This window comes from Antedon mediterranea, chromosome 4 (genome assembly GCF_964355755.1).
Source record: "Antedon mediterranea chromosome 4, ecAntMedi1.1, whole genome shotgun sequence".
In the NCBI taxonomy this organism is placed as follows: domain Eukaryota; kingdom Metazoa; phylum Echinodermata; class Crinoidea; order Comatulida; family Antedonidae; genus Antedon; species Antedon mediterranea.
In genome coordinates, this window is record NC_092673.1 from 16,807,889 (window position 1) to 16,831,957 (window position 24,069).

The following is a 24,069-nucleotide window of genomic DNA, read 5'->3' on the forward strand; positions in this document are numbered from 1 at the left end:
TATATTTTATTTTATTTGAAAATAAAAAATAAAATACAAAACAGTGCAAAACAAATTTAAATAAATGGTCAACTTCAAGAGTATTAGTAAGCAGTAACCATGATTTTAACAAAATCTAGTATACAGTATTCACTACGGAGGCCCATAAGTTCCTATAAAGATATTTTGAAAAAGAATTGTAGGGATTGAAACAATATAAATTATGACTTTTTGATTACTGCAGATCAACGTATGGTATTAAATGTGAGCTCTGAAGGTGGAACTCTTCACCTCAAGGATGAAGACATAAAGTTGGTAATACCACCTGGAGCAATAGAAGAAGGAAAGGCAGTTAACATATCACTAGAAAATATTTTGGAGGAAATAGACATGCCTGTACTTCATCCTCATGAATCAATAATATCACCTATTGTTAAATGTGGACCAGAAGGCACCGTCTTCCACAAGCCCTGTTTACTGTCTTTTCGACACAGTGTTGTAAATGAAGAGTTTTGGAAATTTACATTACTTTTTAAAGAATGCTTTCAAGATAAATGGAGACAAATAGCATTAGAAAGCGATAAAAAAGACATAAACTTTACTGTAGACAATGGTCAATGTTGTGTATCTTTAAATCATTTCTGTTCTAATTGTCTTTTGGGCTTTGAAGAGAAGAAGTGTTTAACGTTATTGACTTTTCAAAAGAGAACGAAAATGTCAGAAGGGGATTATTTGTTTCAACTTATAATACGACTTTGTAAACAGGAAGTGAAAAAGGTAATTACTAATTTGATATTAGAGAGGTTTTGCAACGCTACGATAACGAAAACGGATACGTCATACACAGCTATTTGTTTTTGTAAGCCAGTAAAAATCTTTTTTGCATGGTAACGAAATATTGAGGGCGTCGTCCTGTATATGACTGCGGTCAATTTGAGCAAAACGCATTTTAGTAAATTACTTTTAGTAAATTACTTTCAATAAATCTATAATTATATTATAATCATGAATCATTCCTGATTCAAATGCAAAATAGATCAAAAACTATACTCATTTTGTAGTTACGAATATGACTGGTGATATTCGTCAACACAAATACGCTTTACTAATATGAAATGGGATCAGCTCAAAAGTTTAAAAAATGTGTGAAGTATCCGTTTTCGTTATCATATTTGTAATTTTCCAAAACCTCCCTAGGCGTTTGTTGTTCAGTAGGATTTAGTGGGGAGTTGGGAGGGGGCGTTTATTTGAGGGACGCGTTTATTCGGAGGAGATGCTTTTTATTTTAGTGTAATGGTAACATGTATAATCAAATAAATACCCCCTAGATATGAAAAAATACAACATAATTAATTTCAAGAAATGATAAAATACAGAAGAAATTGTATCAAAATGCTTGGTAAATTGCAGATCATGTCAATCAATGGATTCTACTACAAGTAATACAATATTGTGTATATGCATGTGGTGGGGCGTTAATCGAGGAAATAAAGGCCCCAGGGCGTTTATTTGAAGGGGGAGGGGCATTTATTGAAAATGATGTGAAAACCTCCTTCTATAATAATGGGTCACCCCAAGGCTGACCCGAGGTCACGTGCGTTACTGACCGGTGCCGTAGCGGCCTCTTTGAATGAATGACATTAGACGGAACGGACGTAAATCGAGACTATGCTGTATTAGTACCAGCCCTACGCACGTTCCCTGGTGTTAGATACACTAGCCTATAGCCAGCAGGGTTTGTGTAAGCTTCCCGGCCTAGACTGAGCGGTATATAAGCCAGTTCTACGGTATATTGGAGGAACAACAGGTATTCACTGTGATTGAATAGGCTAGGCCTATAGTTTAAAGGGGGATTCTGGGTTTAAAATTGCTTTTAAATATCGTTTATTTATTAAATAAAAAATATTATAACAATATAGACATGTCAGAATGAAGAAGTAATAACGAGAAATTAAAAAAATTAAATTTCATATACATTTTAGGGTAAATTCATGGAAAGTCTGTTTTTCAGCAGCTTGGGGAAGCTCATTAATATTCATGAGATATTCACAAAATTACGTATTCCAAACTCGCGACGTCATGTACGTTGTGTTTGTCAACTAAAGGCTGGTTTCCTGTCGACGTAAGAAGTCGAATTTTGCAACGATTCTTGCGTTTCATACGTTTCTTACGTCTCTTACGAAAGTTGAGAAAAAATTGACGTCGTTGACGTTAGTCAAGATCGTGTCGGGCCGCAGAGAAACATCTGTAGTTATGCTGCTCCCGAAAGTTGAAATTTTGGCTGTGAAACACACGTCGTATGCTTACGTCGATTTTAGTGTTGTTACGAAAGTTGAAAATTTTTTTCTTACGTCGGTCGGATTTATGACGTATTTGAAACAACATCTCTGATTGGTGTTTCTTTTTAGAGCGGGTTTTATCATTTTTCGCGCAAAATGTTGAATGTTGTTATTGTAGCCTACCTGTCAGTGCAGCACACCAACATGTTATTTTCAGTAGATAAGCTAGGCCCTAGTATTAGTAAAATACTTAATTAATACTGTACGGTACCGTACTAATAGGAATTGATTTGACCAAATAATCAAACTAGCCTAGGCTAGTAGGCCTATGTATTATTTGTATGAATCAAAATATGAATTAATTATCCTGGCCCTCTAGACCTAGCCTTAAATAGTTTTCAAAATAAAAAAAAGGCAAATCATTTCGAGATTCCTATTATTATTAGACCTACCTAGGCCCTAAACTAGGCATTGGCCTATTGGCCTATAAGCATATCTAATCGAGCATGAGATAGTAGGCCTACTACCGCAGTAAGATACCCATTATTTACAGGCCTATAATCTATATATAAATTTACGTAAGGGCAAAATTCGGTAAATCGCGCTTTACTTCTAGAATTTTTACTCGATGGTATATAAAGTTGGTTCGTACTTTCGGTACTGATTTTAACCACCTGATGTAACCCTGTTTACTAATTAAATTAAGTTAGATAATTAGTTATTGACGATTAAAACGAATTTAGGTTCAACGATTTGCCCCAAATAGGGGTGTTTTCCGATCGTGGTATACACTGTCTAATAATGGATGTCCATCTTGAAAAATACCCGCCACAAAAATGCGAGGAGGCTTCGCATTTTCCTATCTCCTCCTACGATAATTGTTTTTAATAGCTGAAAACCGGTTGAACAGCTAGAGTACAGCATCATAATGTTGAAGACAGGCCGATTTTCTTTAAAAAATACTATTTTGATTTAATTTACGATTATACAAATGTATTGATTTGCGATGAATGGAACATCCCAATCTCTCAGTCTGCCAGAGTTTGGTTTAACACAAGTAGGTAAATTTATGAGCCCTTGGTTTAACACATACGGTAGGTAAATATATGGGCCCTTTGAGAATAAACTTGAACAATACTGTAAATACATAATTACCTATTTTTGGTTCTCATTTGAATCGAACATTTCTTACTGTGAATGTTCGTACTGTTAGATGTAATATAAAAATATATACAAATAAACTTATTACTGAGATTGTGGATAGGCTTTACTGTTAGATATATAAACACATTATTATATACAAATAAACTATACTGACAGTTCCTTCTCAACGTTTGTATTAATTAATAATTACCAAAAATATAAACGTCGTAGTGGTGTATCGTGACTATATTTCAATCGATTATGACAGTGACAGTTTTAACAAAGTATTAAATCGCAAATGTTTTACTGTATTTAGAGGTATATTATTTATAGGCCTATAAAACATGAAAAAAATATTTCGTTACTGAGTGCATAAAGAATATATTTAAAAATTGTTCCTCTTTGCACCTATCCGCTTTCCCATCCCTCAACCCTAAAACTCCCTGATTAGAACATGATTAGGCTAAAATTATAGTAGTAAATACATACAAATGTTATTGTCCGGCTTTATTTCACTATAAGGACATACACATTACGTCATAACTCTTGTCGCTCATTGGTTGCTTGTTACGATTGCGCTTACGTCTCTTGCGAAAGTTGACTTCAAGTCAACTTTCGTAAGAGACGTAAGAAACGTGACGCAAGGGCGTTCATTCAAGCGTAAGATAAAAAATCCCGGTTTCCTGTAAAATCGGAAGAAAACGTCGTAACGCAACAATTGTTAGGTCATCGGTTTCCTGTAAAATCGTTTGTCGTTACCATTTTTCTTACGTTGCGTCGATTTTATAAATTTTCGATCGTAATCGGTTTCCTGTAAAATCCGCATTTCTTACGACAAATCGACGTAGTCGCAACAAAAGTGATGTTCTTACGTCGACAGGAAACCAGCCTTAATTTACATCTCTCTCCCCTGTCAAACGACGACCACCCGATAATTGTGAAATACATTTTTTTTAGATTTTCTAAGCTAGGCCTAAAGTGTAATAATAACAGTAGTAGCATATATTTATTTGACATTTAATGAAATACAAAATTTAGTACAGATTACGGAGTCATAAATTATACTATTTTTATACCTCTATAGTACAGATCGTATTATCGGCTTCACGTACAATACTACTCTAGGCCTAGCCTAATGGGCGAGAGCCATTCTGACTAGAGATTCCATGCCACGATGGCTACGTTAAAACAATGGGGCCCATGGGCCTAGAGCTAGCCTACTACTAGACGTTTGGCCCATAAATAACAAACCCATCCTATCAACCAAACTCCTAAACAATCTAAACCTAAAACGTTCTACAAAATCGGCTGTAAATATTGAAGCAAAACAAGGTCCGATCGCCGTCCACACGTATGGTGTCCCGATCGTCTAACTAAGTAGGCCTAAAATAAAATAGGCTTAGTTTACTCTCCAAAAAGCGGATACTCATGCATCAAGCAAGTAGACCAGGTAGTAGGAAGGAGACCTAGCCGATCCGGCCCAGTTAAAAATTGAGCTAGCTAGTGTAGTAGACCCTATGCGAATTGATACTACCAGGCCTTTTACTACAGGCTGCACTACACAAATATTCCAACTCTCTCATTCGAGCTATATTAAGGCTGGTTTCCTGTCGACGTAAGAAGTCGAATTTTGCAACGATTCTTGCGTTTCATACGTTTCTTACGTCTCTTACGAAAGTTGAGAAAAAATTGACGTCGTTGACGTTAGTCAAGATCGTGTCGGGCCGCAGAGAAACATCTGTAGTTATGCTGCTCCCGAAAGTTGAAATTTTGGCTGTGAAACACACGTCGTATGCTTACGTCGATTTTAGTGTTGTTACGAAAGTTGAACATTTTTTTCTTACGTCGGTCGGATTTATGACGTATTTGAAACAACATCTCTGATTGGTGTTTCTTTTTAGAGCGGGTTTTATCATTTTTCGCGCAAAATGTTGAATGTTGTTATTGTAGCCTACCTGTCAGTGCAGCACACCAACATGTTATTTTCAGTAGATAAGCTAGGCCAGTATTAGTAAAATACTTAATTAATACTGTACGGTACCGTACTAATAGGAATTGATTTGACCAAATAATCAAACTAGCCTAGGCTAGAAGGCCTATGTATTATTTGTATGAATCAAAATATGAATTAATTATCCTGGCCCTCTAGGCCTAGCCTTAAATAGTTTTCAAAATTAAAAAAAGGCAAATCATTTCGAGATTCCTATTATTATTAGACCTACCTAGGCCCTAAACTAGGCATTGGCCTATTGGCCTATAAGCATATCTAATCGAGCATGAGATAGTAGGCCTACTACCGCAGTAAGATACCCATTATTTACAGGCCTATAATCTATATATAAATTTACGTAAGGGCAAAATTCGGTAAATCGCGCTTTACTTCTAGAATTTTTACTCGATGGTATATAAAGTTGGTTCGTACTTTCGGTACTGATTTTAACCACCTGATGTAACCCTGTTTACTAATTAAATTAAGTTAGATAATTAGTTATTGACGATTAAAACGAATTTAGGTTCAATGATTTGCCCCAAATAGGGGTGTTTTCCGATCGTGGTATACACTGTCTAATAATGGATGTCCATCTTGAAAAATACCCGCTACAAAAATGCGAGGAGGCTTCGCATTTTCCAATCTCCTCCTACGATAATTGTTTTTAATAGCTGAAAACCGGTTGAACAGCTAGAGTACAGCATCATAATGTTGAAGACAGGCCGATTTTCTTTAAAAAATACTATTTTGATTTAATATACGATTATACAAATGTATTGATTTGCGATGAATGGAACATCCCAATCTCATACAGTCTGCCAGAGTTTGGTTTAAAAAAAGTAGGTAAATTTATGAGCCCTTGGTTTAACACATACGGTAGGTAAATATATGGGCCCTTTGAGAATAAACTTGAACAATACTGTAAATACATAATTACCTATTTTTGGTCCTCATTTGAATCGAACATTTCTTACTGTGAATGTTCGTACTGTTAGATGTAATATAAAAATATATACAAATAAACTTATTACTGAGATTGTGGATAGGCTCTACTGTTAGATATATAAACACATTATTATATACAAATAAACTATACTGACAGTTCCTTCTCAACGTTTGTATTAATTAATAATTACCAAAAATATAAACGTCGTAGTGGTGTATCGTGACTATATTTCAATCGATTATGACAGTGACAAAGTATTAAATCGCAAATGTTTTACTGTATTTAGAGGTATATTATTTATAGGCCTATAAAACATGAAAAAAATATTTCGTTACTGAGTGCATAAAGAATATATTTAAAAATTGTTCCTCTTTGCACCTATCCGCTTTCCCATCCCTCAACCCTAAAACTCCCTGATTAGAACATGATTAGGCTAAAATTATAGTAGTAAATACATACAAATGTTATTGTCCGGCTTTATTTCACTATAAGGACATACACATTACGTCATAACTCTTGTCGCTCATTGGTTGCTTGTTACGATTGCGCTTACGTCTCTTGCGAAAGTTGACTTCAAGTCAACTTTCGTAAGAGACGTAAGAAACGTGACGCAAGGGCGTTCATTCAAGCGTAAGATAAAAAATCCCGGTTTCCTGTAAAATCGGAAGAAAACGTCGTAACGCAACAATTGTTAGGTCATCGGTTTCCTGTAAAATCGTTTGTCGTTACCATTTTTCTTACGTTGCGTCGATTTTATAAATTTTCGATCGTAATCGGTTTCCTGTAAAATCCGCATTTCTTACGACAAATCGACGTAGTCGCAACAAAAGTGATGTTCTTACGTCGACAGGAAACCAGCCTTTATCTATACCATTCCGGTAGGTCGAGTCGACCTTCAATCAAATACTGTACATCGTTCATGTTGTGATTATAGACTCGACCCGACCAGTTTGGTATTGTTGTATCTGCTTATCACGTGATGATGCCAGGCATGGGCAGCAGAGAGAGCACGTGTATCGTCGTCGTCTCGCTCGATCCTCAGCAGGAATGTACAGTATACGTTACGCTTCATTGATTTTGATTTTTCCCTAAGTCGGTGCGAAAATCGGCAAACGTAAAGTGCAAACATATCTAATTTTTCACTGTTTTGATGAATTTTCATAAAAAATTGACTTTATAAATGGGAAGACCGACTAAAATTACATCAGATAAGTATAATTTTACAAAAGTAATTGATATGGTTAATGATAACGAGCCGTCGGAAGATGGACCATTTCACGAATTTCCTATTTTGTAACCACAGTGTGATTTTGCCGTAGCTGCACTTGTAATCTGGCCTGATTTCACAGCCTTCGTTCTGCTTCACTGGGCGCTTATATAAATTGAAACTTTTACCGTTCAAGAGACAAACAAATATATTTTACATTTTTTACTATTCATTTTAAACCGGGAACCCCCCTTTAAGCCTCGTTCCTACTATTACGAGGTACGAGCCATAAGGGGTCAAGCTCAACCCTACTAGCCTAGCTAGTACTAAGGGATTGCTCACCGGGATTGCTCAGAGTGAGTGAGTGGCCGAGCGGTTAAGACAGTGGAACCGTAATTACGTAGCCATAACATCGGCAAGGGTTCAAGGACAAGGCTCACTCGCTCCATGGTTCTGGTGGTAGAACGAGTCTTCTCGGATAAGGACTATAAACCGTAGGTCCAGTGTACACATAGTACATCTTTCGAGACAAGTAGGGGATTACCCCGGTGTACTAGTCCACACAAACACCGGTCAGTCTAATTACCGAAAACAACCATAAATAAAATAATCTAAATACCGAAAACAAATTTGTATAATATTTTTTAAATGTCGCCCTCTATTAGTGGGTGTTTCTAAATCTAAGACCATAACAGAGACAAAACCGCGCGCGCAAATGCCAAGGAAGACCCTACGATGGTAGTGTGCACAAAATACAACTAAAAATCGTGCAATCAATCAATGATAACATCGCATTTACTTACAGAATCTATAAAAATATTTAAATTTTAGTCTTTTGATTTTTGATCCAGAAACCAGCGCATTAGCCATTACTCCTTACAATAATTGTGAATATGTTAATCCATAGTATAGAAAGTAAATTGACTATGATTAATCATGATCAATTTAATTTTCAAAGATAATTATACAAAGATACTAGGGACTATAAAGTATACTTAAAACAAGCTCACTATAAAGGATTCACAATAAAATCTATTCAGTAAAATTACCGTAGGCGAGTAAATAACGTTTTTATCCTTAATCGCTTCAGTATTCACTTAAGTGACGAAAATCGGGGACGAAAACGCAAAGTTAGGTAAAATCATGCTTTGTTTTTGAAAAGACTAAAAACGAAATGTGTTTATAGATTTTGTAAGTAAATGTAGTCTACGGTGTATTTCATTGAATTAGTACGATTTTGAGTTGTATTTTGTGCACACTTGCACACTACCATTTCTTAGGGTCTTCCATGACTTTTGCGCCTCTGTATGGTCTTAGCTTTAGAAACACCCATCAATAGGGGGCGACATTAAAAAAAATATTATACAAAATTTGTTTTCGGTATTTAGATTTTTTTTATTTTTTTAACGGTTTGTTTTCGGTTGTTTTCGGTAATTAGACTGACCTGTTGGTCCAGATCCTTCACTAACTGAGTTAGTGAGAAGTCGAATAAATTAAAAAAAAAAAAAATTGCCATACATACACACCAACGGAATTAAGGTACGTTTAGTCCTACCTAGGCTGGCCTGTGTGTTTATCACTACCAGCAGCCACACATTGAAGTAGACTACTTTGTACTCTTCTGTGTATAATCCTACATCTCGGTTACCAGGGGGCAAGAGACCAGTCCCGCCTAAAAGGTAAGCTAGTACGCCTTGTGTAATAATAGTAGTACCATTGCACTCTCAGCCGATTCACAACAATGGCCTCTGTGTCAGGAGGATACGAATTATCTGATATGAAAGATTTTATTTACTATTGGTAAACCTTGACCATGTGCCCTAAAGACATAGAATTAAATAAAAGTAAAAAGAGAAAATTGGCCTTCAATTTGATATCAATGGTAGTAAATCCAAATTTTTTGGAATTCTATACTTAAACAACCATTCTAAAATTGAGACTGTATTGTGTATTTCAGGAGGTGATTGAAGAACATGAACAATATAACGAGCAGTGTATGCAACCATCAGTAGATATACTTGTAATTAATAAAGACATGAAAATTACTGTTAAAGTAGAAGACGGGAAATGGGATTTTCAGGATAATGTGAAAGTAAAATATAATAGTGCAAATTAAAAAATAAGAATATAAATTACTATTACACAAGTTATATCAGTATAACTTTTTTTAAATAATATAAATTAAAAAAATAAAGAGTATAATGATCAAGCCCTTTGATATGGTTTCTATTGTTCTAGACTATCCCTGCTGACTACATATGGGGCCCGTGGGGTCAAAGACCACACATGAGATTTGAATTGCAAAGTAAATCGGAAAATCTTTTAAATGCAACAATAGAATGGTCACAAGAGGACAACAAAACTCATTCAATAAAAGTGATTGGTATGTATTTAAAATGGTATGGTACAATTTATGTAACAAATAAAGTCTACAATTGATGTAATAAATGAAAATGGAAGTGATTAAACAAACATCAGACATGTTCTTTCTCTCTTAACATTGCTTTTTGAACAAAGTTTTCATCTAATGCAAGTGACCTCTAAGTTTGATAACCACTCAAGTGGATGTTTAGAATGGAACAAATTTGAAAATGGGCCATGTATTGTCAGTGATTGAAAATGGCACTCAAATGTCACACTAAATTTACATGTACACATAATTGGTTCAGTACTGTTGTACCATGCCAAACTTTATTTACTTGCAATTTAATTTATTTATTTTTTTCAGAAAATCCAGAAAATCCATGGTAAGTAGTAATGTAATGGTAATGTAACCACACCCACAGTAACTCAGCAACACCAATTGTTGTTAAATGTGTAAATTGGCAACAAAAGAATGAGTTGTACCACTAGTCTTTGTTACTGATTTATTTCTGAAAATGTTTTAAATTAAAAGTGTTAGCAATAAGTCATGATTAGTACAAGTATGATTTATTAACGTTTTAAATATGTGTACCTTTTCATTTCTAGTCTGAAATATATGAAGTCTTGTTGGAGGTTTATAAAAGGTATTTAACTTTTCTTATTTTTGTTAGCTCAGTGTCTGTAAGTTGTGCTTAAAGACTGGATGTAGTTTGTAAGAAATATATTTTCTTTAAATTTAACTATAAATTATTTTAAGCTAATTTTAGTAAGTCGTGTAACTGAGGCCTTGGGTCAGGGGGCTCAAAGATAATAATTTTCAGTTACTAATTTATCGCCTGGTGTAATACCTTTCCTTAAAAAAAATATGTAAGAAAACTTTGAAAAATGGAGCTTATAGGTCCCTGAAAATTGTCTCCAGAGAATTTTTTTAATAGAGGTGCTGCCAGAAATTACAATTATACTTTTATTTGAAAATGTCAGGCTATGCTGGAAAGAAAAATAGGCCTGATTTTAGATACACTGCAACCAATTAGTAACTGTTTGACTACGACTAGGCAATAGTATTTACATGTTTTCGCTGATAGCGTCTGGGAATTTCCTTTTTAAAATCAGCGAGACAGTTGCAATCTATGCTGTCACAGCTTATATAATACTTGGTACTTGTACAAGTAATAATACATAATTTCCTTTTCCTTCTCCCTTCTTTGACTTCCCTCACCTTTCCTTTCTTTTTTCTACCCAGCCCAGAAAAATCCTTCAGAGAACCCCTTTTAATAGTAACAAATCTAAATGAAAGATCTTTAAAAGCTCAATCAAAAATATTTTTGTTCTACTTTGATTTCAGAACACTGGTGGATAGTTACTGGATTTTTTTGTTGTCTACTTGTAATCACTGTAATCTTGCTGATTTGCTTTCCTAAAGCACAAGGAATAATTGGCTTAGGTGCTACTTTTGTGCTTGGTAGTGGTGTTCCATTAATCAGGTATATGCATAAAAAAATGACTCATGCTCAGCAGTCGGAAAACACAACGCCAGGCAGACAGGCAACAGTCTAAACAGTCTAAGAACAATAGAATGACATTCAATGGTCTGTATGTATAAATACATCATGTCATATTATAAATTTTAAATGCAAAGAAAGAACTTGCAAGAATGCAAAGATAGATGTGAAATTAAAAGTTTGTGAAAAAGTCAACACAGTTGATTGTAAGAACAAAAATAATAAAATGAATGAATGGTGTCGTGACATGAAAAAAAAACATTCCAAAATTGTAAATAAGTAGAATAAGTACAGTAGTAGTATAGCTTTTATTTCTTTGTAATATAAAACGCTATAAAAAGAACAAAAAAAAATACTATACAAAAATTACAAGAGGTCAGTATCATATATGTGTAAAATACTGACAGGATTGTGAAGCTTGTCATAATGATGTATGGCTAAAAGCTCTAGAGGGTTTAATTTGAAAGCATCTAAGGTCCTGTTTCTGCTGCACAAAAACAATCGGTTAAAAACGGTGTGATAAATTAACTCCAATTTCTTGGGAGCAGAAACAGGACAATTTTATGGAAACAGGTTAAAAGGCATCGCAAAATAACCGGTTAAAAACACCCAGTCAATTCGGTGTTTTAACCGGTTATCGCTGAGCAATTTTTTTTTTTTACACTGCAGTAACGTTAGAATTAACCACCAGGACCAATTGCATTTTGGGTAATTCTAACGACCACCCACTGATTTAAATGTTAATTTTGGAGCAAAATATAAAATTACAGTTTTGAAATTATCGGTTTATTCAGCGCTATGCAGCAGAAACAAACCCTAAGGTCCTGTTTCTGTTAGATTATTAATGGTGTGAATAAACTAACCCCAATTACCCCCCAATAACCGGTTAAATGGCAGCCTTAAAATAACGGTTAAAAACAACTTTTAGCTGCAAAAACAGTTATTTGATTGACAGCCTTTGACACTTTGATAACGTTTGAATTGACTGTTTGAGTACATTGCATTTTGGGTACTGAGAGTCCAAATTTAGCAGAAATGCAGTTAATATAAAATGTTTAATACGGGTTTAATATTTTAAAATAAATGATTTATTCTACGTTATGCAGAAGAAAGAGACCATAAGGAAACCAGAGAGTTTTTACTCCCTGGTAGTACATTGATTTCAAGTCCTAAATTGGACAAACAGATATGCTTGCTATTTTGTCTAGGTATCATACCATGTACAGTACATATAAATCAGTACTATTATTATTGCTTATTACTAGTATTTAGTTACATAACAATAGAAGGCCCTACAATTTGCTTTTCATAGTCTGTATTGAAGTGACTGATTTATGCCTTTGGTTCCTCTAAGTTTTTCCTTTCCTTATTTAATTTCATTTGCTGTTAACTTGTTGTTTTTGTCTGCACCAGAAGGAGAGTACTCACATAGTGACTTCGTCACTTTTCTACAATCCGACTGGTGTCAGTTTTCTTTTGTTTTTATTTTTAATTGTATTATATGTCTTCTGGAAAATAAATGAATTGAATTGAATTGAATTTCAACAATAACATGTAAATTAATGTCAGGTATCGAAAGTTTGTCATTTGTTGTGTCGTTTGGTGGCGTTGGAATGTAGACCTAATTTACATTCCATGAGTCACTCCCTTTATAATGATTGTGTAGCAGAGAGAAAACATTTTGTTATTCTTTTTTTTTATATATAATATTCATATGGTTGCTCACATTTAAAGTAGATTTTTAATTATAATACTTAACTGTATAAAAACTCTACCTTGATGTTGTATTACTACAGTACTGGGGTGTACTTAGACTTGCCACAAGTCTGTATTTATTGTCTTTTTTATTTATTTTTTTTATTTCGATTTTTGTCTGAAGCTCAAGTAGTATACGTATGAAACGCCATATGTGCCAAAATATTTATTTGTTTACTAATTAGTAATATTAAGTCAAAACTCCGTCTGGAACCCAGACTAGGGTGTACTGTTTGATATCACTCTGTTAGCTGTATTGAATATGTTATATTTTATCCATAGTTGATTGACTTAATGATAGTTTTCATTACATTGATTATAACATTCACATTAATAATTTATGATTATTTAGATTGTGGTTACCAAAGTGGTATTAATGACATCATTGATAATTATCGTACCATGCTATGTAATTTTGATGCGTAAATGTACTGATATCTTATATTACTGTAATTTGTACTCTCAGTGTTTTCCTTATGTTTATAGATAAGCCAATATGTATGCATACACATATTTTACAGAGAACGTAGAAAGTGAATAAAGTTATTTATGTGGCAACCAAAAACACAGTTTGGATCTTTTATTCTGTGATTTCCGTATCACTATATTGAGGAGAGCCTCACACGCTCATATATATGAGTTGAAGCAAACCCAAATAAATACAGATTGTTGAATATACCACGACAGTAATAAAGATTTCTTAAATAAAAATTGGTGGGAGAACAGAGCAGCCGACTAAGTTTTTATTGTGATGAGAAATGATACCATTATTGAAAAAAATGTTATTGAACTGAAATACTATAGTAACAATTTTTCGACATATTTGAAACAAACAATGCTTTTAATCTAAATTAATGTTTGATGAATTGTTTATACATTAGTGTTCAATTTTTTTGTACAGTACTAAATTATATTTTTTATGAATACATTTTATGATGTCTGTTTGTTGAAATGATTTGAAATGTTTTTTTCACTTTTAATAAAAATTTTGTAAATTAAAACTCAATTCAGTGTTTATGCTGCTATTTAATGTTTATATACTTTTAATAAATACTAATGAATGAAAAACTTATTTGTTTATTTTTAAGGATAGTGTTTTTTGAAGGTGTAGATTTTAACATCGAGGAGATCATTATATCAAAATGTACGTGCTTAGCTATTGTTAAAAATTCATTGTATATTATAGGAATAATATCCATTTCACCAATGTTCGATTTTACACAGCTATAATGTGTTACGTACACAAATGGTGATTGCGCCCTCTATAAAAAATAAAGTTTATTCACTCCAACAAACCATTGTACTCTCGCAACATGTTATCCTAAGAATGTCAACACACAAGAAGTAAGTTTTTGTTTCATATTTGGCATACCATATCATATACGGAATTCTTTATACTGCATTATTTTAATGGCAGATCTTTCTTCTTTTAATTTTTTGGATCTTATATTCGTATCCTAGGCTAGGCCTAGCCTAATACTACTCTCTACTCTAGCCTAGGCCTAGCTAGGCTATATTGCTAGGCTAGGTAGGCTAGGCCTAGGCCTACTACCTCTAGCCATGCTCTCGCTAACAAAGGCCTACTACTACTAGCCTAGGCTTTTAACCCTAGCTAGGCCTACTACTTGATAGTACTATAGTAGGCCTAGTAGAGTAGTAGGCATGGAGGAAGTCTCCACAACTTGTTGTTAGTTAAGAGATAACAGACGTCAACTGCATTGGATTGGATTGGTCCTCAGACGAAGCAGGTCAAGTCGGCCCTAAACCGTCTCGGCCAAAGTCAAGTCGGCCCCACGTCAAGTCGGCCCCACGTCAAGTCGGCCCCACGTCAAGTCGGCCCCACGTCAAGTCGGCCCCACGTCAAGTCGGCCCCACGTCAAGTCGGCCTCAAGTCAACTCGGCCAAAAACTAATTGGTCAACTCGGCCACAATAAAGTATGGAACGCAAAAAGTGCTTACGGTAATATTATTATGATTCTTACTAGCCTATCCACGCTTTAAAAAAAATAAAGAAATAAAAAAAATAATATAATTAAATAATATATAAAAAAATGAACTCATTGCCGATATGAATATAAGTACCCGCGTGTTACAAAAACACGTGCAGGTACCGCATTTTAGTAAATCGAACACGGAGGCCTACGTTCCACCATTTGGCCATAGAAAAAATGATCGTACATATCGTTTTTGTCCATGATTTGCTTTTTAAAAAAAGGGGAATCCCCGGTCAGTGAAAACACGCAGCAGTTGTAGATATCGAAAAAGCTGCCAAAGGCGCAGGGAGGCGCAGCTACGAATTGTTTTCAATTGTGCAATTTGAAATTTTATTAAACGTAAATAAAGAAAAGTTGGTGAAATCATTCCTATTTTTTTGCTAAATATATTATATTGTCTAAATATTAATATTCATTAAAAGTCAGAATTATTTATAGTTAAAAAATTGTGAAGAAATATTATTTATCAATCCCCTTCATTTGCACTTTTTGCGTTCCATATTTTAACGGGGCTGAGTTGACCGATTATTTTTTGGCCGAGTTGACGTGAGGCCGAGTTGACTTGAGGCCGAGTTGACTTGGGGCCGAGTTGACTTGGGGCCGACTTGACTTGGGGCCGACTTGACTTGGGGCCGACTTGACTTTGGCCGAGACGGTTTAGGGCCGACTTGGATCGAAATCACGTAAACACATGGATGAGGATGTTTTAACGTTCATGCTCGACTCATTGAGGAGATCAGGGTTAACATTTTTTTTAAAAGCCACAAAAAAAGTAGAACAAAAGCAGAGAGTCGACCCTGCAACCCCTGCCTCTGGGGCTATACCCTTATCAATACACCAAGCCATCCATCTCGTTGGTCGAATCGGGTTTTACTTTGTATATGAATGGAGAAAAAATATATTATATGTAAGCTTTTTAACCAACCAATCAGAACTTAGTTGACGTCGTTTCTATACTTGTATAACCACATAACAAACAGGCCTTCCATTGGGTTTCCCTGATCTCACAACAAGCATTCAAACACAGCGTTGTGGTCTTTCATTTAAAAAAAAACATAGTGTGGTGGTCTTTTGTGTTCATGATGCATCAAACAACTACAATGCACTGTAAAGTTTGACGTGATGCGTAAAAAACTACTGAACTTTTCTATTTAATACTGAAATTTACTTTAACAATTTGAGAACTTGCAATGCACATGAAAGAGTATGACAGTGGACCTATCTAATCTAGGCTCGCACTGGCCGATCGCCAAGTCGCCATGGGCGAAAACGTTTCTAGATTGGCGAAAAATAAAACGGCTACTTTAGCCATTTTGGCGATGACATATGATAAAATAGATAATTAAATAATCATTTTGGCGAAAGCATAAAGTCCAACTAAAAGGTCCATTTGTCGATCTCCAAGCATTTATTTTGTTCGTTATCACGTTGTTTACTTCAAGCTCCATTTTTCGTCAACTTGTTTCGTTGTACCAGGCGTCTCTTTGTTATTTCAAAAAGATGGGGATAGCAGAGGTAGACTGCACAGAGAGACAGACGTTACACGACACATGGATGATGAAGTCTACCCAAACTATCACGTGTTGTGCGCTGCACAAACGATCGACTACGTAGCCGACGGTCGGCTAATTACCGGGATTGTCTATTTTTCGATAGGGGTGTACTTTTCAGATTAAAAAGAAACATTATAGTATCTTCGATGAATGACGTCTTAATCTTATCGAAATCAAAAATGTATGCGTTATGCATTTTAGAGTCTTCCAATTTAATGTAGTTTCATATTTTAGCCTTAATAAACTTCCCTCGTGCGTCAGTGTAAACAAAACAACATGCGGGAAATGGTAGAGTCTAACAGGGATTTAGCTGAACACACACGTGCATCTCTGAGCGGGGCCGGCCGCTGGCTTCTGTCTTGTTGTGTAAAATTAATAATAATCGGATAAATTTCTCGCCCTGACAGAAACGCTTCGGCGCAGCCTTGAGGGATGGAAAGACACGTGTACTCTGTGCTTTGGCCTATATTATCTTACGTTTAACAACGATACGAGTGTTCGTTTGCTAGGAATTTCCCTCAATATTTTTAGCATACGATATACCGTTGCGTTGTTGTACATAATTTTGTAGGCCTAGGCCAGCGGTTCTGCACTTTCGCACCTCTTGAGCATACCTAATTTAAAAACATTAACCGGCTGCGCGGCGGTGATTCCGAGTGATTCTAGGACACGATTTTCGCCTGGTACGCCACACGCAAACATGACCAGCCAAGCGTAAAAAAACAAAAGTAACATAGCGTTCAGGGGATTTCAGAAAACTGTAAAATGTTTCTTATTAAATTGATAACTGTATAAATGCTGTATGATTAAAAACAATTTGAACAATTGTTTTGATCATGTAAAAAAAATACAAAAAAAAATATTTTTTTTAATCATACAGTGATATAGGCATGGTTCTTTATCTCAGTGCCTTACAAAAATGTTCAGGGAACAGTGTATATAGACTGTTGACATAGATAAATTGACTAAAATGTTTTTACCACTATATTTCTAAAATTTTAAATGTTGGCTATAAACCGATTCATTTGGCTAAATAAAAAAATTTGACTTTAGCCATTTTGGCTATAGATAAACTGATTTGACTAAAAAAAATATTTTGACTTTCGCCAAATGGCTAAACAAAATGAAATGTTAGTGCTACCCCAGCTAATTTATAGGTACATGTTATGATAAAGAAATTGGTACACTATTTGTTGATTGACTTGGTACTGTACACCATTCACTGTGGCTGCTGTGAGTACAGTACATGCCATATCAGAATTTCCTCAACTCAGAGGATGAATGCCACTATACATTTATGATACAGTATTTGTCACAATTGTGTGCATTACTGTTATTACATTATCAGATTTGTGATTTGTGATAGTATGTGTACTGACGAATTCTATCCAACTCGGCCCTAAAGCCTGGTTTCCAGTCGACGTAAGACTTGCTTCCGCTTACGATTGCGTCGTTTTCTTACGATTACGCTTGCGTTCCGATCAGTAGACCAAAAAACTAACGTCGACACAAAATTATCATAATCGCGTTGTGCTGATTCCGTCGTTACGAAAGTTGAATTTATCGCAAGTCTGTCCTTCTTGCCCTTACGTCGAGTTGAATTTTTTCCTTGCGACACAACACATGGCTCATACATTCCTCGCGAAAAGAGAGGAGGCCATTTTCCAAAACATAAACAGTGTGCAGTGAGATTTCAATATGGTTATTCGTAGGAGAGGACGTGAGTTGGCCAAAAAGATACTTTATTTAAGAATATTAACGAGAAGAATTAAGAGGAGAAAGGAGTTGAACAAAGCACCAAGAATCCACAAGTTCTGGGAGAGGAAAGTGCTAAAAGAAAGAATAGAGTTCGGGCAGTACCATACATTATTTAAGACACTGATAAAAAACGACAGAGAATGGTTTTTTAGGTAGGCCTATATATATTAATAACATTTAATTACGGTATTATTAATATCTTTTTAGGCCTAGGCCTAGATGTTTAATTGTAATTTGCATTCATAATTATAATGTTTGCCTAGGCCTAGGATATATGGATTTTTTTAAGGCCATGGATTGGTCTAGGCTAGGCCTAGTTATTATATTTAGCCATGGAGATTTAGCTAGGCCTAGTTAGTAGAGTACATCATACATGGACCTGGCTAAAGATGAAGGTCACAGTTCATTTCAGCCGCCGAGCTGGCGTCTATATAAAGACGATGGTGAGTAAAATAGGCCTAGGTTAGGATAGGCCTATATAGGCTTACAGTATTTAGGCCTATATGCTATGATCAAGACACTCCTAGACAGATCTTTATTCTAGGCTAGTAAAGTAGGTAGGTTACTACAACTAGAAGCCAATCCACACATGGTCTACACTACTACTACTGTACACCCATCTACAGTGGTAGCCTAGAGAAGTACTAAACGGATAGGAAGTATGTATTACTCCTACTGTTGTTATTTTGTTGAAAAATTAAAATCTAAATTGATTAAATAGTGCATACAGTACACAATGAACAATTGTAGTCTAAATAAAATATCCCAAACAAAGTGCATTTATTGCCATAGAAGATTGAATACATAATCACAAATAATACATTTACTAATCATGAATTAACTTTGACATTTGGCAAATCAATTCTGTTATTACTTTTTAAAATAGTCACGGAACAATTGCATAATTTTTAGTTCCATATCTTCCTTGTCTTCCTCGTTTACTCTTCGCATTTTCTTTGCTACCATCGTGCCGAATGTATCGGCTTCGTCTTCTTCTCCGCTTCCCTTAATCAGATCTATAAGGTCATTGTCTGTTACCCCACTCTCAACCTGAACAATTGAAATTAATGAAAGATTTTGACATTTCTATCTAAAAACAAATTTCAAATTTTCCACACTCTTCTAGCACTGTTTATTCAACAACAAAAAATAGGTATGCTTTTGCAAATTCATGATTATTTTAATATGCTATGTGAGAATACCTACATGCTTTTCTGTTTTGGAACATTTTCCTTTTGGCGTCTTTGACCAAGCTTTTTTAACCACTGCTGAAAATTAAAACAAAAAAGCTTCGGTAATTTTGCAGCTTGGCATAACATTATGTCTGGAAACGCCATAGTACTGCTTATCATTATCAACACACAACTTTTTAGTACAATAGTAAATTACCAATATTGATATATAGTAATGATTTAAATACTTACGGTTCGGTCTTTCGACTGTCCTCTTGACTACTAAAAAGAAAAACAAATTAAAGTGTAGTTTCAGATATACATGAATTTCTGGAATAGGTGATGGCCTAGGAATAGTGGTGCACCTGCCCACCCATTCTAGCATAATAACACTTTGTATTAAATTGTTAACTATCATGATTGAATATTTACCTCTTGTAACATCAGCTTTTATTTGGGCAGCATCTGCTGAACCTTCTTCCAGACTTCCTTCATATCCTGCAAAAGCCCCTTCCAAGTCGTCCGAGACATTACCCAATAAGTCGGCTTCTTCTGTTTCATTTTGCAACTCAGTACCTTCTCCTAAAATTACAATAAATAATGTTTTTTTTTATTTTTAAGCCTTAAAAGTATGTAGTGTTGGTACAAACTATTTTGTAGTAATATGTAAAATGTCATTTTTTGTTATTTATAATTTTGTTTATTGTCTTCAGGTATTTAAGGATGACGCCGGAAAGATTTAGTTATCTTCTGTCTGCGGTTGAGCCCTATCTAAAGATAAGACAAGACAGAGGTCGTACTGCAATTTCAGCAGAAGAAAAGCTTGTGATAACTTTGCGTTATCTGGCTACGGGTGACTTGATGGCATCACAAACATTTAACTTTCGGGTTGGTCGTGCAACAGTTTCTAGCATAATCCGGGAAGTTTGTGATTCAATTTGGACAGCTTTAAATAAGAAATACCTAATGCTACCATCAAGTGAGAATGAATGGATGGCAATTGCAGAAAAATTTGACAATGATTGGAATGTTCCTTATGCGATTGGTGCAGTAGACGGTAAGCACATTGCTATCAAGTGTCCCAAATTTGGCGGCTCGATGTACTATAACTATAAAGGCTTTCATAGTACAGTATTAATGGCAATTTGTGATGCCAGTTACTCATTTGTATGGACAAGCATTGGCTCATATGGGCGGGATAATGATGCCGCTATTTTTGGTGCTTCATCATTTTTCAAAAGAGCTGATTTTGGAAAGCTAAAGCTGCCACCACCATCGGTTGTGGGTGGTCAACAATTGCCTTATGTTTTATTAGGGGATGATATATTTCCTCTTAGAACTTGGTTAATAAAACCATATGGTGGCAACAATTTGACTGATGAAGAGGAAGTGGCAAATTATAGGACATCGAGAGGACGCCGAACCATCGAAAACACCTTTGGTGTAATGGCTGCAAGGTGGCGCATATTTAGGCGTCCTATAAGAGCAAATATTGAAACTGTTGACCAGATTACAAAAGCTGTAATCTGCCTACACAATTACCTAATGCAAACTGATAATGCACACTACATACCCAGCGGGTTTGTTGACAGCTGGAGCAATGGAGAATTTAAAGAAGGGGAATGGCGCAGTGTTGTGCAAGATGATGAAACTGGCCTTCAAAATATAAGAAGGGTGGGGTCAAACAATTATACGGCTACTACCAAAGAAACAAGAGATAGGTTTCGAGACTACTTTAACAGCCAGGAAGGTGCTGTTCCTTGGCAGTATGATGTGGCACACAATTGCGGTCCTTTGGCATCTTAAAAGTGTTGTTAGTAAATTATATGTATTTGTTAAAAATAATCTTCCTGTTTTGTAAATAATCTATATGACATTTTTTTAAATCTATATTCAAATATGTTCTGTGTAATTTTGAATATTGACGAATCTTGTTTATTGAAGAAAAAAAATAACAATGTTGTAGTTTATGCTTGCTATAACTTGCATTCATAATTATTTTTTGTTTTCTTGTCCTTGTACTATGGTTTACATTTCCAAACATTCCAAATAAAATAGTTATTTCTTTCCTATCTTTCCTAAATTGATTTTAATTTTTAAATATATTGCTGATGTTGCAGAACGTTAACAAATATTTATATTTGATTGCTACTTGAAGATGTTATTAAATGTTGTTAATGAGTTATTGAGATGTAAAATTACTTTTATTTGTTTATCCTCCTTTCAAATAGTGTGATAAATAAAAAATTTAGTGTGTGGTGGTTGATAAATACAATTATTTACCTGAGTCGTCAAAGTCCAGCTCCAACACTTGTTGAGTTTCGGAAAAAAGCCGTATGCATTCAGATGAAGCTTCTTACTCGGTTAATGAAATTGACATTTCTTCGGACTCTAGTGTCTTCCTATGATTTATATGTTTAATCAACCATCTCATGTGTTCCCACTCATGGCCAATTGGGAGGATGTCATCCCTGCCTGCACCACTACGGACACTAGCCCTAACCTTCTTTAGATGTCTACAAAATAATAATAATTATAATTATTATTACAATAATAACAATAACGATTATTATAATAACTAAAAATTATGATTATAATAATAATAATACTAATAATAAGGGCCTAGCCTAGTAGGTCGCAGTAGAAGAGTGCCGTTAACATCTTTAGAAACAGCTTCCCACGCATTTTTTTTTTCCCGTTTTCCATTTTTGTATTCTTTGGTATTTTTGTCATATAGACAAAGATAAGCTTGAATAGCGTCAAACACATGGACTTCTGTAGATGAAGGCATCTTGTGAAATGAAGTCCTCAAAAAGGGACGCAGAAATTATTTTTTTTATTCCTGATGTGATGATGATGATCTTTTTTTGAACGTTGAATTATGATTTGCCCACGATGTTATTTACATATACAGTTCATCTAATGGACTTTTTTACCCGGTTTTTATTTCCTTTTTTATAAATAGATAGGCCTAATTCAAATGATGTAGGCTAATAATTATTTATTTTCATTATCAAATGAATTATCATATGCCTATAAGTTGTGTTTAGATTCAAGCAAACACTACGGTGAATTTAATAAATATATATTATTAATTTATTACCCAACCTACCTTCATCATACAATTAAAACAAAATCATTACGTAACTTTTCCCCACCTGCTTTTGAACGCAAACTATGCCAGGTGAACGTATTGTTATCCTGATGATCCTGATGATGACACTGTTCTCTAACATTTTATGAAATGTTATTGCCATAACGTTTTTAATTTAGTCCGTCTGTGTGTATTATTTTTACCCATTATATCGTATTTTTACTATGTTTATATAATTATAATAAGTAATAAGCAAGACAATTTTGTATAGTTCTTACATCTATTTCATATTTCATCCACCTAAATTATTACATTCTATCACGAATTGAAAAAAAAAATGGTTCGTGTTTATTTACGTATCATTTATTGTCAACAATTCTTAATATATACGGTATTTTCTACTTTCTATCACCTTTCCAAGCTTTGACCTTCTTGCCAACGTCACATAATCCTCGTCACTGATTGGCTGGTTCTTACGATCATTGCGCTTACGCTTACGAAAGTTGACTTCAAGTCAACTTTCGTAAGCGTAAGCGGAAGGGTATAAAATCGAATCGTAAGGCATGTTTATCCAGAAATTCACCGGTTTCCTGTCGAACCGTCGATTATCGACGTAACAGACGGAAGCTTCAGTCACCGGTTTCCTGTCAAACACTTGTACTACGACGATTTCTACTTGCGTTACGTCGTTTTGATATTTAGCTTTTTTCAACCGGTTTCCTGTCGATTTTCAATTTCCAAAGTAAAAACGACGCAATTGTAAGAAATTCTAATTTCTCACGTCGACTGGAAACCAGGCTTTACACCGTCAAAAATACTTTTTCTTTTTTATTGACATTAATTTATTGTGCCTGAAAAGTTTAATTGGTTTAAAAGAATATTAGTATTTCTAATCTAGAGTATACTACAAAGGATTGTGTTGTTTTTTTGTGTGTTAGATTGTGCACATAAGGCATGTGCATTGTTACCTCACAAAATAAAACTGATAAGAAATTTAATTTCATTATGCAATTATTTTATCTTAATTCAGGGGCATGAGTTATTATTATGTAATACCTTTTGTTTGTCAATGCTTTTGTCAATTTGTTATTTGCTTGTTCATTGTTGCGCCCATAATAGACTCCTTTGTTTTCTAGTGCACCCTTTTTCTATATGTATTTGTCTTTTACTAATATTCTATCAGTACCTGATGATGACCTATGGTCGAAAGTACTCGTATAATAAATATTTTATTTTGAGGCAGAAACAAGAAATTTGTCTGTTTTATATATATTATGCCTCCATTTACATACGATTTCATCAACGATTTTACAGGAAAAGGGGGTACAAATCA

At 34.7% G+C, this 24,069-nt stretch overlaps 2 protein-coding genes across 2 annotated transcripts; both read left to right on the forward strand.

Moving 5' to 3' along the window:
- Positions 1–693: 693 nt before the first annotated feature.
- On the forward strand, positions 694–10,560 carry LOC140047616 (uncharacterized). Its single transcript, XM_072092654.1, has 5 exons — positions 694–756; positions 9,502–9,636; positions 9,783–9,927; positions 10,273–10,291; positions 10,515–10,560. Exons 1-5 carry the CDS (start codon positions 694–696, stop codon positions 10,558–10,560), a joined length of 408 nt encoding a protein of 135 aa, XP_071948755.1.
- A 9,805-nt stretch (positions 10,561–20,365) lies between these two features.
- Positions 20,366–21,448, forward strand: LOC140047618 (putative nuclease HARBI1). The gene has a single exon (XM_072092655.1). The coding sequence runs from the start codon at positions 20,366–20,368 to the stop codon at positions 21,446–21,448; it is 1,083 nt and encodes a 360-aa protein (XP_071948756.1).
- Positions 21,449–24,069: the final 2,621 nt, after the last annotated feature.